Source organism: Leucoraja erinacea, chromosome 16 (genome assembly GCF_028641065.1).
Source record: "Leucoraja erinacea ecotype New England chromosome 16, Leri_hhj_1, whole genome shotgun sequence".
Lineage (NCBI taxonomy): Eukaryota > Metazoa > Chordata > Chondrichthyes > Rajiformes > Rajidae > Leucoraja > Leucoraja erinaceus.
In genome coordinates, this window is record NC_073392.1 from 29,801,972 (window position 1) to 29,818,026 (window position 16,055).

At 38.8% G+C, this 16,055-nt stretch overlaps 1 protein-coding gene across 3 annotated transcripts in view; it reads right to left on the reverse strand.

The window, feature by feature from the left end:
• Window positions 1-411: 411 nt before the first annotated feature.
• LOC129704733 (twinfilin-2) overlaps window positions 412-16,055 on the reverse strand; it is a 94,525-nt gene continuing 78,881 nt past the window's right edge. For all 3 annotated transcript variants that reach the window (XM_055648043.1, XM_055648044.1, XM_055648045.1), the window contains 4 exons: window positions 14,169-14,294; window positions 8,508-8,658; window positions 7,249-7,370; window positions 412-6,521 (listed from right to left, as the gene is read on the reverse strand). In XM_055648043.1, the coding sequence (XP_055504018.1) occupies window positions 6,348-6,521; window positions 7,249-7,370; window positions 8,508-8,658; window positions 14,169-14,294 (573 nt within the window). In that variant the 3' untranslated portion in view covers window positions 412-6,347. The remainder of the gene's footprint in view (window positions 6,522-7,248; window positions 7,371-8,507; window positions 8,659-14,168; window positions 14,295-16,055) is intronic.

Here is a 16,055-nt window from a genome sequence, read left to right on the forward strand (position 1 = left end):
TCCTTTCTAAGAACGCCCTTTAATTCTGAGGCTAAGACCTCTGGTCCTAGATTCTCCCACCAGTGGAAACATCCTTTCCACATCCACTCTATCTATGCCTTTCATTGTTCTGTAATGAGGTCCCCCCCCCCCCCCCCCCCCCCCAACCTTCTAAACTCCAGTGAGTACAGGCCCAGTGCTGTCACACGCTCATCATATGCTAACCCACTCATTCATGGAATCATTCTCGTAAATTGCTGTTACCTAATGTGTTCCAAGTATGAAGAATGTGGAAATGTTTTTTCCACTAAAATTAGCAGAGGAACTGAAAATTTAAAGCAACATTTATTGTTCAAAGCATGAATTTGTGCAATTTTAATCAATATCGGTTATTCAAGGGGGAATTAGTGGTTCGCATAGCATAGCCAGAGATAATTTTTCCTTTAAAGTTTATTGGTGTAACAGGTATACAGAAAAATCTTTTTTAGTTGAGGCAGACCAGAGCAACATCACAAAGCACTTTGAGCACCCTGCAGATAAATCACATAACAGCAACTGAAACAGGTACAGGTGGCCATACAACACCATGGTAATACTTGTAAAACATTTTCAATCTGCTGCAAATGTTATGGAAGTAGGAACAAATACTGTGCATTACTGTGAAGAGCAGCAGCTGACCATATACAAAGCAGTTTACTGTTCCATGCGACTGGAAGAATATTAAACAGGCCCTGTTTGAAACGATATGAGAAGCAGCCCAGTAGGTGGTCCATATGAACAGATCCAGAGACACTAATGCATGTGTGTGTGTGTGTGCGTCTGTGTGTGGGGGGGGGGGGGGGGGGGGGGGGGGGGGGGGGGGGGGGGGGGGCTTATGCAGTGCTTTTTTGTAGACAAAGGGATGCTATAGATCGTTAGACAAGGAGCAGAATTAGGCCATTCGGCCCATTGAGTCTGCACCGCCATTCGATTGTGGCTGATCTAGTTTTCCCTCTCAATCCCATTCTCCTGTCTTCTCCCCATAACCTTCTCCCCGTAACCGGTACGGATACCATTCCTTGCTGTTGGTGGCAATGGCGGATCATTCTCCTATACGATGTTTGAGCCGTTTTAGGGGCCTGACCACCTAAAGTTAATTAATAAATGTTATCTTTTAAACTGTAGTATATTTTGTGAGGAAACTGATAATTTAAAGTCCTAAAATTTGAAAATCTTGTTTTTAAACTATCTTGAGGTGCTGTATTTTGCATTATAAGACAAACTGGCTGAGAAAAACAAAGAGGGAAATCGAATTAAAAAAAGTCACAATTTATTCCTTCAAGATAACAGTTAATTGCAAATGAAGATCATCATGCCAAATTGAGGAATTTAATATTTAGATTTCCCAAAATCTTTATCTTAATGGTAATCTGATACAGATGATGCATAATAATGCTAAGCCTGTCAATAGCAATGACACTGTAATGCAGTAATCTAATTCAATGGGTGGGTAGGTAGGTGCAGTGGGAAATGGTCAATTTATTTAATAGAGGTGTATAAATTTAAAAAAAAAAAAAAAAGTGTATAAAATCATGAGGGGCAGAAATAAGGTGTCTTTTCCTGGGGTAGGGGAATCAAAACTAGGGAGTACAGGTTTAAGGTGAGAGGGAAAATATTTAAAGGAGACCTGTGGGGCAACTTTTTCTTGTGCCTATCCCAACCACTTTATCCTGCAGCTCATTCCATATATGCACCACACAGATGGATCGAGCTGCCAGAGAACGTGATTGGGGCAGGTTGAAGAAGTTACCCCACAGGTTCTTCTTAAGTCTTTGCCCTCTCACTTTAAGCCTGTACTCGCTAGTGGCGTGTATACGGAACGAACTGCCAAAGAAAGTGGCTGTGGAGGGTCAAGAACAACATTTAAAAAACATTTGGACGAGTACATGGTAGGAATGGTTTAGAGCAAGGGTTTCCAACCTGGGGTAAATTTCACCTACTCAGGGGGTAAATTTGTTGATTTTGGATTTGTACATATTTTTTCTCATTGATTGACTGTATGTTCATATATAAGTGCAATATCATTGTTATGTGCTATTCAAGTTGCCAGGGGTAAATGGGACGAAAAAGGTTGGGAACCCCTGGTTTAGAGGGATATAGGCCAGTTGCGGGCACATGGGATTAGCTGAGATGGTCATCTTGGTTAGCATGGATGTGTTGGGACAAAGGGCTTGTTTCCGTTCTGTATTACACTGTAGCGAATTAATACAAAGATAAAGATTACATTGCTCTACTTTTAAGTGTAACAAATAATTAAATGTACATGGATGTAATTACAAAAAAGGGCGTACCAGACCCTCTACTTTCTTAGAGGTTTACAGAGATTCAGCATGTCACCAAATAATCTTACAATCTTCTTCAGATGCACCGTCAAAAGCATCATGAGCGACCGCATAATGGCCAGGTACGGCAATTTCAACACACAGGAACACAAGAGGCTGCAGAGAGTAGTGGACTCAGCTCAGTCCATCATGGGCACAGCCCTCCCCAATGACTAAAGCATCTACGTGTGGTGCTGCCTTAAGAAGGCAGCATCCATCATCAGGTATCCCCATCATCTGGGTCATGCTCTCTTCTTCTTGCCACCGTAAGGCATGAGGTAGGGAAGCCTAAAGTCCCACATCACCAGGATCAGGAAGAGCTACATGAACTGACCTGCACAACCCTAATCCTGCCTCAGCAACAGAACACTATGGACCTTCATGAACTTGTTTTTCTAATTGAGATTTGAATTTTGTTATCTTTTTATACTTGAAGAATTTATGTGTCATTTATGTTTTTGTATGTTGTTTGAGTCACTGCGTCAATGATGTTGTGCAAGCAAGATTTTCATTATGCCTTTAGCTCACAGTACTGTCAACTCAACGACTTAAAATGCACATAGGGGCTGAATCAATGATGTTCCGTTGAGATGGCATGTTAATTTGGTTTGGTAGGACAGTAAATGTCATGGAAACTACCAAACATAGTAAATGAATAAGCCATAAGAAGATAGCTCCTGAATAGTCCATTTTCCAAATCATACTGCACAGTTTTCTGTCATGCAGAAGATAACTTCAGTTGCAGTAGAACTGTCTGCATGATAATGTTCTTCACATTTCGTCAATTAAATCACTAAGTTGTCTGGTATAATTGTCACAGAGTTATGTAGCATGGAAACAGACCGCCTCGCCATTTATGAGGTGCTGTCTCAAAAAGAAAGGCAACATTTGCAGGTAATATCATATCATGCAGGTACTATCATAACATTTAAGAGACAACTGGACAGGTACAAGTATAGGTCAGATTTAGAGGGTTATGTGCCATTCGTCCAGGTTAAGGAACTTCTTCTCAACAGCCACCAGGCTATTGAACATTACGGTCTGCAAATAAGCTCCGTTACAAACGGCCTGGGCTTTGTTTTACTTTAGCACTATATTGTGTTTTTTACTCACTGAACTATTTTTTGTTTATTATAATATGTATTGAGCACTGTGTATATAAACCTGTTGTGCTGATACTGCAAGTAAGAACTTAATTGTCCTATTTTTTGGGGCACACAACAATAAAACACTCTTGACTTTCATTTAAGGAAGATGGATAGACAGAGCAGATTTAGCTCCGGCAGCAGATTTTTTTTTCTTTAGTCTGAAACAGTTGCAAGCGACCTCTTTTGGGAAGTTAAATTTCAGGCTAAAGGAAGGCCATAGATTCATGGTACATTTCTGGTTCTATATTGTTTTTTAAAAAAAGTCCCCAAAAAATACACCAAAGGAGGAATTTGTTTTCTCATAGAACATAGAAAAATACGTGCAGGAGTGGGCCTTCGAGTCAGCACCACCATTCAATATGATCATGGCTGATCATCTAAAATCAGTACCCAGTTCCTGCTTTTTCCCCTTTTCTCTTAATTCCTTTAGCCCTAAGAGCTAAATCTAACTGCCTTGAAAACATCCAGTGACTTGGCCTCCACTGCCTTCTGTGGCACAGAATTCCAAAGATTCCCAACTCTCTGGTGAAGAAGTTTTTCCTCATCTCAGTTCTAAATGGCCTACCCCTTATCCTTAAACTGTGACCCCTGGTTCTGGACTTCCCTAATATCGGGAACATTATTCCTGTATCTAGCCGGTCCAATCCTTTAAGAATTTTATATGTTTCTATAAGATTCCCTCTCATCCTAAATTCCAGTGAATACAAGCCTAGTCGACCCATTCTTTCATCGTATGTCAGTCCCTCCATCCCGGGAATTAACCTGGTGAACCTACGCTGCACTCCCTCAATAGCAAGAATGTCCTTCCTCAAATTAGGAGACCATAATTGTGCACAATACTCCAGGTACTGTCTCACCAGGGTCTTGTACAACTGCAGTAGGACTTCCTTGCTCCTAAACTCAAATCCTCTCACAATCAAGGCCAACATGCCATTAGCTTTCTTCATTGCCTGCTGTACCTGCATGCTTACTTGTGGTGGGGATAGGGATCGATCACTGGCTGGAGTATAGTCAGCACAATGTTATTCAAAATGAAAATATTTTATATTTAAAATGTTCATTTGTACCATTCTATGTCTCCAACAAGAGCGGAAATGACACAAAGTGAGGCAGCTTACCCAAAACATTTAAGTGGCATACCTCAAAGAATTAAGGTATTCTACCTTCTACCTTGTGAAGGTGTTGATCATTGTGAGATCCCTATCTTCAATGCCACTGATTGTATCCCAACAGAAGCTGAAATTTAAAGAATGAATTAAAGACTTACTTTGAGTCCAAGCCCGAAACGTTGCCTGTCCATTCTCTCCACAGATGGTGCCTGACCTCCAAGTTATTCCAGCACCTTATGTTTAGCTGAAGACTTACTCTGTATGCACATACCTAAATAGATATTCTGCCTTCAGCAATCATTTGACATTACAAATTTTAAAACTGATGTGATTTATACAAGTTAAAATTCATTTATTATTTTTCAGAAAGGACCAACTCTACACTGAAAGGAAATACCAGTGAAAGGTGCCGCGTTAAGCCTCCCTGATGCATACCTTGTCATTATTACCCAAATTCAGCTCTGGATTTATTTGAATCAGTTGTACCATGGTTTTAGTCCTACAGACACTTCAGCTGTAAACGCAGACACACGCCCTGTTTACAGTTTCACCAAAGCAAAGTGCATTGTGTAAATTAACTTACAGTACGGGAACCTACACTCCTTCAACAAAAACAAAACACATTCTGAATCAGGAACCAGGTTAGAATCAGATTCAGGTGAACATTGTGATCCATTTTCTTTCCTGTTCTCCTCATGTGGAGAACTCTAATTATATACAAAAGGTAAATAAAGTTGAGAAGCCAAACTGGCTTACATTGGGCACCTGTCCCTTCAAACATAAATCAGGAAGTCATGTTTCAAAATAACCAAAACTTACATGTACATCGAAGTTGAAGGGTAGTGTAGAGCTGGGGACAGCTCAATAGGCAGACATTTGAATGACATTTCTGGGGATGGTCTGTCTACTATTTCCACAGTTGATTATTATGATTATTTATTCCAACTCCCTCACTGTCTGTGGGAAGAGTATGTGGTTAATTCTCTCTGTGGTGAGTGTAGGAGTTTATGGATTTGTTCGGTGTCACTTTGGCGCAGGGATAAAAGATCAGATCCCCTGGCAGTACCACGGCAGTAAATGCACTTTGGCACTGAGTGGTCTTTTGCTGGGCTGCACACCAACCGTGTAAACTCAGACAATGAATTCCCAGGACCTTTTCCTTAAGAATTCAAATCTGATAATGGTGCATAAAAATAGATAATGCAATTTTGATAGCGCTTCTGAATATGGATAGCATGTAGTGTTGGCAATGAAATAATTGCATTTTCTGCCCATAGGTTGTCCTTCAAATTAAGCATTATGTTTTGGTCAAATCTTGAAAACATCACATTTAATTGTATTTTATAGGAATCTGACAAGACTGCCAATTGCCCACCTTAGATTAGTGGTAAAGCATTTGGTAGTGGATTGCCAACTGATCCTGATTCCAAGTGGGATAATAGACTGCTTGCCATCGTTGCCATGTAAATCCAGCAGTAATTATACAGATGCTATAAAACACTGCTAATTATTTTCTGTTTAGTAGAATGATGACATGACAGTCGTTGTACAGGTAAAAGAAAATTCTCCCAAAAATTCTGATAAAGCCGTCAGCAAACAAAGTTTAAAAAAATCAAAAAAAAAGGTGCTTATTGCATTTTGGGAGCGGAAGGTAAAAGTTAATTTTAACTGATGTAAATTAATATTCTATTATAATTTAAAAATTTAGTGTTAAAATAGAAAGTTCAAAGTCCCTTATTCTTGACTGTGCTTTAAAAGTCCTCTCCATTTTCAGCCTCGCCAGCTCCTTTAATGATCCGTTTCTGTCCACGTTTCCCTGCTGGGCCTTTGGGCTTTGCAAAGGCTTGTTTGTAGGCATGTTGCTTTGGATGGACTTCTTCGTAAAGGAAGTCTGGCGTTAACTCCTCACCATTATCTATCTCAATCTGAAAAATAAGAATTATTCACTGATTCCAAAAACAATTGCACACTGACAAGGTTTAAAATAAAAGCAAATTGTATGTTGAACATATTGGTTTCAAACGACAAAATGATAATGAGGTTCCAGTGGCAGGTAAAATCCACAATTGCTCATCTTGATGCTTTGCTTGGTGTAATACCAGGGTTACTAGATTAGGGGCGGCACAGTGGCGCAGCGGTAGACTTGTTGTCTTACACGCCAGAGACCTGGGTTCAATCCTGACCACTGGTGCTGTCTGTACAGAATTTGTATGTTCTCCCTGTGACCACGTGGGTTTCCCCCGGGTGCTCTTGTTTCCCACACTGCAAACACATATAGGTTTGTAAGTTAATTGGCTTTGGTAAAAAATTGTAAATTGTCCCTAGTGTATAGGATTGTGCTAGTGTACGGAGTGATCTCTGGTCGGCACGGACTCGGTGGGCCGAAGGGCCTGTTTCCATGCTGTATCTTTAAAGTCTAAAGTAAAGGTTAAATAAAAATTGTAGAACAACCCTTCTGAAATAGGCATCATTCTCACATTATTATCAATGGCTCACCTCAGCTCACCTGTTAGAGATCTCAATCAAGTGAACAGTGGGAAATAGAGATGGGCCCAAAAAACCTTCACTCAACTAGAGGGATGATCAGTCAGGGATCTCACGATTCAATACAGCCAATTGAATAGATATTCACAGATGCACAAAGGCGACTACCTTTTTGACGACTTTAAGTTGCAGTTGCTGTTCTACCACATCCAATAGAGGACCCTTACAGCTGGAGTACAGCATTCGATCTTTAATACCACATTTGTACCCTGGCATGGAGTAGATAAATACTGTGGAAAGAAAAGTAATCATTTCAGTACAATAGTGATCGGCCATGGCAAAACATCTGCAATTCAACTAATACTTTGTACATTTTTATTTGAACCTCTCTTTGCATTTATGAGACATACTTGCCAGGGCATCAGGGAAAAAAAGAACAGTTGGAGTCACTTTAACAGTAGACAAGTGATAGTAGAATTGACAGTATTAAAGAAAATGGGAAGTTGTTATGGTGTAATTTAACATGGTCAGCAGTGAGGAACACTGCCATTGCTTTAAATGTTTCAACATGTAACATTTGACCATAGTAGATCAGCAGTAATGTATATGTCGAGCTGCTGCCTCAGTGCCACTGACCCGGGTTCGATCCTGACCCGGGTGCTATCTGCGTGGAGTCTGTACGTTCTCCCTGTGGCCGTGTGGGTTTAACCCGGGTACACCAGTTTTCTCCCGCACTCCAAAGACATGCAGGTTTGTAGGTTAATTGGTTTTGGTAACAATCGTAAATTGCTCCGTGTGTAGGATGCAAAAGTGGGATAACATAGAACTAGTACAGATGATCGATGGTCAGCGTGGACCCGATGTACCGGAGGGCTTGTTTCCACGCTGTACATGCAAGCTAGATTTGGAGCTATTAATTGCAATAACTCACTACCATTTTTCCATACACAATTAAATGTACAAAAACATTGCTGTACATGAAATTAAAGCTGCAACAAAGTTCAGAATTGGTGATGGACAAAGTTAATCTTACTGACCAAGCATAGTGCAAATTGCGAGTGAATCAGGGAAATATGCAACTAAAGACATTTATTTTCATATGAAGTATGACTGTAGCGCTGACTTCATTTCCTGGTGCCTCTTCGAGGTGCACAGACCAGAAGAAAAACTCGACTGAATCAGCAGAACTCAACTGAATGAGGATTCAAATGCTATAATTAATTTTCCAAGTAAAAAGACGCAAAATAAAGCAAATTGCGTTAAAAACTGGAGTACTTGTTAAACAGGAACGAAGGGTGCAAAATACATCACATTATAATGCCTGAATGGTTTGTAAATGCTTCCATGAAAGGAGCTAAAATAAATAAGACGATAAAAATAAGCAAAACTCAAATAAGCTACATTCAGTTATAAACGTGTGAACTTACCGACAGATTCTATGTAGTCACCTTCATGCGAGTGTTTGTAGAGGAAAAAATGATAGCGAGGAGCATTATTTGGGATTCTCTTTGGCAAGTCAAGAATGTCAGTGACATCAGTATGCACCAGGTTAATGGTTTCCTTCCCTATATCTAGTTTCTGAAGGGTGGAGAAAATATAAAAAGAGCTCAGTTTTGTCATAAGCCAAAATGTGTGTAAGTAAATAATTTATAGAAAAATACCTTGTACAAAATACATCCGAGACAAAAAATAAGCTTTGAGCATCCCTAAATCATTGAACAATAACAAAACAAATAGGTCCTTTGACTTATCGTGGGAGTTACAGCGCTTTAGAAGAACAATCTTACTAATCCTAATTATTTTGAGTATTGTGAGCAGTTTTGGGCCCTATATCTGAGGAAGGATGTGCTGGTGTTGGAGAGGGTCCGGAGGAGGTTTACGAGAATGGTCCCAGGGATAATTGGGTTAACATATGATAGCTTTGACGGCACTGGGCCTGCACTCGCTGGAGTTTGGAAGGATGAGGGGGATCCTCATTGAAAATTACCGAATTGTGAACGGCCTGGATAGAGTGGGTGTGGAGAGGATGTTTCCACTAGTGGAGAGTCTAGGACCAGCGGCGATAGGCTCAATATAAAAGGATGTACTTTTAGAAAGGTGAGGAGGAATTTATTTTGTTGTGGAATTCTGTGGAATTCATCGCCACAGAAGACTGTGGAGGCAAAGTCATTGGATATTTTTAAGGGGGAGATTGATAGATTCTTGATTAGTACAGGTGTCAGGGGTTATGGAGAGATGTCAGGAGAATGGAGTGAGAAGGAAAGATAGATCAGCCATGATTGAATATCAGAGTAGACTCGATGGGCTGAATGGCTTCATTTTGCTCCTATAACCTATGAATCCCACTGAACTGTTATTTTTCCAATATCCTTGAAAAATCCCCAAATCACACCAATAAATGTGGTGTTTTGTTTTGTTCTGTCTGCCTGACTGAAAATGATTCAGGAGAGGAGATTATTTCTTTTTGTTTAATAGTGAATTTATTTTTAAATATAAACCATAACGCAGTGGGGAATGATTCTATTCCTTGCTTTGTGCATTTGCTCTATTTAATCACCGTCCAAGCATTTTAAAATGTTTCTCAGGAGCTTTATCAGAGAAAATTTGACACTGAGCTACATAAGGGCATGTTAGGAGACAGAGGTTCTGTTAAAGAGAGTTTTTAAGGAGGTAGAAAGATGCAATTTTGATTAGAAATTCCAGGCTTAAGGGCCTAAAGCACTGAAGACATAGAAGAAATTAGGGAGGCATAAAAACAGAAATGGAGTTCTCAAAATATTGTTGAGTTGATGAAGGCAACAGATTGGGAGAAGGTGAGGTTAAGGGGGTGGAGAAAGAATGGGAATGCTATCCACAGTTAATATGTGCTGTTTTTGGTTGTAGTGCTATGGGGTGTTGGGAGGAAGTTACTGTAGATCCAAGGGACTGCAGATGCTGGCTTAGAAAAAAAGACACAAAGTACTGGAGTAACTCAGTGGGTCAGAGCAGGATTTCAAGTCCAAGTTCAAATTTATTTGTCACATGCATTATAACGTGCAGTGAAATGTAATTTCTGGAGAATGTGGTAACGTTTCGGTTTGGGACCCTTATAAAGTTACTGTTCTTTTTTTAATGGCTTCATATCCATTCTGCTATTCCTAACTGAGACAGATAGGTGATGGTTTCTTGAGGTACCAGTAAATGTTTTTTTATATTAGTAGGTATGTTGCAAAGCCTACCTGAAGCGTCGCTGAAAATCTGTCCCAGCCCGTGTGCGCAATTTTGGCGCCGTTTAAAGGGGGGGGGCGGGTTTAAAATGCGAATTTCCCTAGGCTGTTCAAATCGAGGATGTTCAGCCTAGTTAATTACTAACGATAAATCGCTGGAAGATTCCGTCGCTTTAGCTATTATTACTTTTAAGGGCTTTATCTAATTGTTATAGTAGTTTAAAAATTAAGCTCTAAACCCCCAACCGCCGGCAACCGGCCGGATCTCATACAGGGGAAAACGGAAGGTAGGCTGTTTATTTTTACATTAAAAAGGGCTTCTTAAGATCCCTTTATACAAAGTTTAATGTTGCGAGTAGCTATTTTGGGCCCCATTATATCCCGCAGTTTTTCTGGGCATTTGAGGGCCCAAATCTACCGCAATGTGAACGTTCTATATCAGCGCGTTCACAGGATCCCACTAGAAAGCTGATTTAAATGGACTATAATTTACAGCAATTGAACACTAAATTCCTTCCATTTGGCCTATAAATTAATGTAAATGAGATTTAAAAATCATGTTTTATTGTGAATTATTTGTGAATATAATTTGGACACTTAGGCTATTTAAAAATGTTAATCATTTATTAAGAAATGGATAGATGTTTAGATCTAGTAATTGAAGTTTGAAATTAGCTACAATTGGGTAACTAACTAATTATATGATTTAATTTCAGGTCATCCAAGTAAGATTATTTTATATTTGTTTCAGAATGCTTCAATCTATGATAAATGAAAATTTCATTCAGTTCTCTTAATTTTTAAGAAAGTTATGGGCTTTTGACTGTCCATGATCACAGCTTTTTTGTTATGTCCATAGAAAATCAATAGGGAACAAGATGCTCATTTCCGAGTATGAAAATGGCCATAACCTTTTTAAATACTTGAGATATGAAAGTGAATTAGGTGTCAAATTAAACTTCTTTTTATGCTTTATCTGATGGGATAAATTGCAGACTTGATTTTTAAAATCTCAAAATGTTGTAACATTGCTAATATTAGTCAAACAAATAGGAGGAAGTATTAAAGCTGTATTTAACATTTGTTGCTCGCCTCCTGGTACCTTTGTTTGAATCTGGAGAATAATTAAGAATTATTAACTAGATTTCCATCTATTGTAAATATGCCAAAATAAGGTAATATTGATACAGTTGCTACTATTGGTGAAGGGTGAGGAGACCAGTTGTTGATCACAAAATGGATTTATAACAGCAAAAAACATTGGAAATACATAGCTGGCCAGTTTGTATCCAAAAGTTAAAACAATAGGTTATGCATCTTCTCTTGACATATGCTTATTGTAGCAATGTTACAAAATTTTGAGATTTAAAAAATCAAGTCTGCAATTTATCCCATCCGATAAAGCATAAAATGAAGTTTAATTTGACACCTAATTCACTTTCATATCTCAAGTAATAAAAAAGTTATGGCCATTTTCATACTCGGAAATGAGCATCTTGTTCCCTATTGATTTTCTATGGACATAACAAAAAAGCAGTGATCGAGGACAGTCAAAAGCCCATAACCTTCTTAAAAATTAAGAGAACTGAATGAAATTTTCAGTTATCTAAGATTGAACCATTCTGAAACAAATATAAAATAATCTTACTTGGAGGACCTGAAATTAAAGCATATAATTAGTTAGTTACCCAATTGTAGCTAATTTCAAACTTCAATTACTAGATCTAAACATCTATCCATTTCTTAATAAACGATTAACATTTTTAAATAGCCTAAGTGTCCAAATAATATTCACAAATAATTCATAATAAAACATGATTTTTAAATCTCATTTACATCAATTTATAGGCCAAATGGAAGGAATTTAGTGTTCAATTGCTGTAAATTAAAGTCAATTTAAATCGGCTTTCTAATGGGTTCCTGTGAACGCGCTGGTTTAGAACGTTCACATTGCAGTGGATTTGTGCCCTCAAATGCCCAGAAAAATACTGCGGGATATAAAGAGCCCAAAATGAACTATTCGCTATAGAAAACTTTATATACAGGGTTCTTAAGAAGCCCCTTTTAATGTAAAAATAAGGTACATACCTTTAATTGTTTGCTTTATAAAACCCTGGGGCTGCGAGAGGTCGCGGGTTTAGAGAGTGATTTTTAAACTACTATAACTATTATACAAGGCCATAAAAACTAATAATACCTTTTGCGACGGGGTCTTTCAGCGATTTTCCGTTAATGATTTACTAGGCTGAACATTTTCGATTGCAACAGCCTAGTAAAAATCGCGTTTTAAACCCGCCCCCTCTAAACAGCGCCAAAATCACACACACGGGGCTGGGACAGATTCTCCAAGACGATTCAGGTAGGTTTTGTAACATACCTACTTATTGAACTGCTGTGTCATTCTTCTATTTCATCACATATTTTACTATGAATTTGAATATGGAACTGTTATGATTGTACACTACAATGATTAAGAATGTCATAATATTCATTGATGTAAGTTTGATGTAACATGGTCTGATGTAACTTGGTTCAACTTTGAAACTACTGAGAAGTATGATCATACTACGTCAAATATCTCAATTGTGCCTCAGTTTCTATGTCATTTATTTTTATTCCATTGACACATCAGATTTAAATCACATGGCTTATTACTTGCATAAGCCACAGAGCCAAAAACGATTCAAATATTATGTAATACTATTAAGTAATTGGAGCTTGGCTAGTTGATAAAAAGAGAGCTAGTTTTACCATTAACGTTATTGGTATTACACCAGTAAAAAAAGGAACAGCATTTTCATTGTCCCATTGCAATAAAAAAAAATGAAGGAAGATATTTTAATTCCCTTTTTGTGCAACTAATGACTGAACTATTAGCACTCTTGCCCGAGTCAGCATGTTGTGGGCGGTACAATGTGTAGCTGGTTGAGCTGCTACCTCACAGCACCCGAGACCCAGCTTCGATCCTGGCCTCATGTGCTGTCTGCATGGAGTTTCCACGTGCTTCCTGTGATCACGTGGGTTTCCTCTGGGTGCTGTGGTTTTTTCCCACATCCCAAAGACGTGCAGGTTTGTAGATTAATTGACCCCCCCCCGTAAAATTGCCCCTAACGTGTAGAGAGTGGGAGAAATTGGGATGGCATAGAACTAGCGTAAATAGGCGATTAATAGTCAGTGTAGACACGGGGTGGCCGAAGGGCCTGTTTTCATTCTGTATTTCTAAACTAAACTTTAAATCCCATTCCACGGACTTTAGTAAAATAAACTGACACACCATGCATTGTTGAGAGGGCATCAAGCTAAGACTACATTTGCTCTCTCAAATGGAGGGATTATTTTTTTAAAGCAGACCAATACTTATTCCCCAATCATCACCGATGAAACAGATTAGCTAGCCATTATTGCAATGCTGCATGTGGGAGCTTGCACAGTACGAACTAGCTGCCAAGCTTCATACATTATACTGGAGTCTACACTTCAATACATTACTAGCTTTGTGAACGCTTTAAGTCAGGGTAGGCAGTCATAAATTAATTTTGAAGAAATCACGATTTCTTCTCGCCTCAGCCAGGAAGGTCATCAGAATCTTTAGATTCTGCTCGCCTTGCGCGATGGAAGGGGGGGGGGAATAATAGTTCAATGTTAATGGCCTGCTCTTCAAATGTAGCATAGTTGTCAACTGAACAAAGTTAATGATCTTTGAGAAACATCAGATCTGTTACAACTATAATTAAGTTAACCAAAGCAAAAGCATCATACTATACACTAATCTAATGCTTGTTATCATAATCCACCTATTTTGTTACCTGTAAGACTACAATTAACAAAATTATTTTGATCTACATTGATTAAAATTCAAGCCATGAAATGGGGATTACATACCATTTGGATGTAATTTATCTTCCTCTCTTTAAGTAAGAGAATAGCTGTCATGGCACTTTCCTGGATTGGAAATGCAATACCTTGCATTGTCTGGTGTTTACTTTGAATGCTGATCTCGGTCTTTACCTACAATGGCCAAACATTACATTAGTACATAACCATGTTAAAATTAAAGGTAACTAGGCACAACAAAAAACATAATTGACTCAAAGACACAATTCCAACATACTACGAACAGATAAGGAATACCTAAAGCAGTTTAGCACAAGCCTGAAATGGGCACAGATAGCTGTCAGAAAATGTTGTTGGGTTCTCAAGGACGACTAAGCTGTGTGGAATACAAACTTTGTCTTGCTTGCTCATGGTTATTAATAAAGACACCAGTCAGCATTAATCATGCTGTTCATTGATCGGCTAATCAGCAGGGAGTCAAAATGATAGCTAGTTCAGATTGAAACTAGTCTGCTGTACTTAATTCCAATTTACAACTCTTAATAGGGAAGTGCAATGTGACTATTGATCATTCTACAACTGAATCTGGCCTGGGAAATTATGTAGAATGGCATATAGAGAAGAGAAAAAGCTGGAAAGTTTTAGGATGCTGAAATTCAGGCCTGGGTGCAGGAAAATGAACCCAAACTTGAATGTGTCTGATAGTCAATGTCACAGTTTCCACTGCATCATCGGCCACAGTTACACAAAGTCTCAGTGTTATAGAGGAAGCTCTCAGTACTACCTTGCATGTTATCGTATAAGCTCAGGCAGTTGACATAATGGACTGTAGATTAAAATGTTGAAAGGTACTTCTGAGCAGTCTGTCCTCTGGTTTATAGGATTGTTGAGGTGATGCTTGGTGGAACTAATGGCAAGATACAAGATAGCATTTACCTTGCAATTCTGCCAGGACCTTTGCAGTTATCTATCACTACATATTGCTCTGTCAATTGTTGCCTGGCATTGTTTGCTCTAGATTGCCTCCCAAGGAAAAATATTATCTGTTAAAAAATATTAAAATGATTGAACCCATGTTGTGGTCATTGATGCAGCACAGCACTGGACAACAAGAATCCTGGTAACGTTTTTTAACTTGTGTTGAGCTTAGCCTCCAAATCTCATATCTCTACCATCTACAAGTCTACATATATCTACATCCAATTTGTTTTGCAAATGCAATTTACTACTCTGGGTCAATATCTGATTGGCACTGTTTTTGTACAGCGGCTTCAGCCATTTGTTCCATTTTAAATGAGCTATATAAATGGAAGCTCATTTATTAAAGGGCAGTCAAAGACATGTAGAAAGTGCAAATGCAAGGACGATTATTCAACTGCTCTTTGTAATTTTGGATGGTTTCATTTACCAGTTTGACTGGGGTTGATCACTTTGCGGTGGTTTTTATCTTCGCACATCAAAACAGATGCAACTATAGTAAACAGTTTTATCTATGCACCTCAAAATATAATTCTCACCCTTGCTATCAAATATCTCCACCCTCACAGTAATATCCAAAAGACCTATAGCTCCTTGATCGTATCTACACACCTCCATTTCTTGCCCCTTCAACATACCCACTGCAGAATTGACATGTAGTTATTGTTCTCCAGCTTGGATAGTTCCTTTATGGAGATGCTGAGCATAAAAGGGTTAATGGGTGCCCTTTTCTTCCTGCTTCTGCTCCTGCTCCTTGTTGCATGGGTGGTGGCAAGAGCTGCTCTCGTGATTGAGGCCATGCAGGATGCAGCAGACCATCATGAATGTGGACTACACTCGGTGGAGTATTGCAGGGTTCATCCAGAGCAGTCTAGGCAGTAGCAGTGATGTTTCACCCATATCGATCATCGGTTTCATTACCATGGGTACAGAAGCATGACGTCCATTGCATGCATG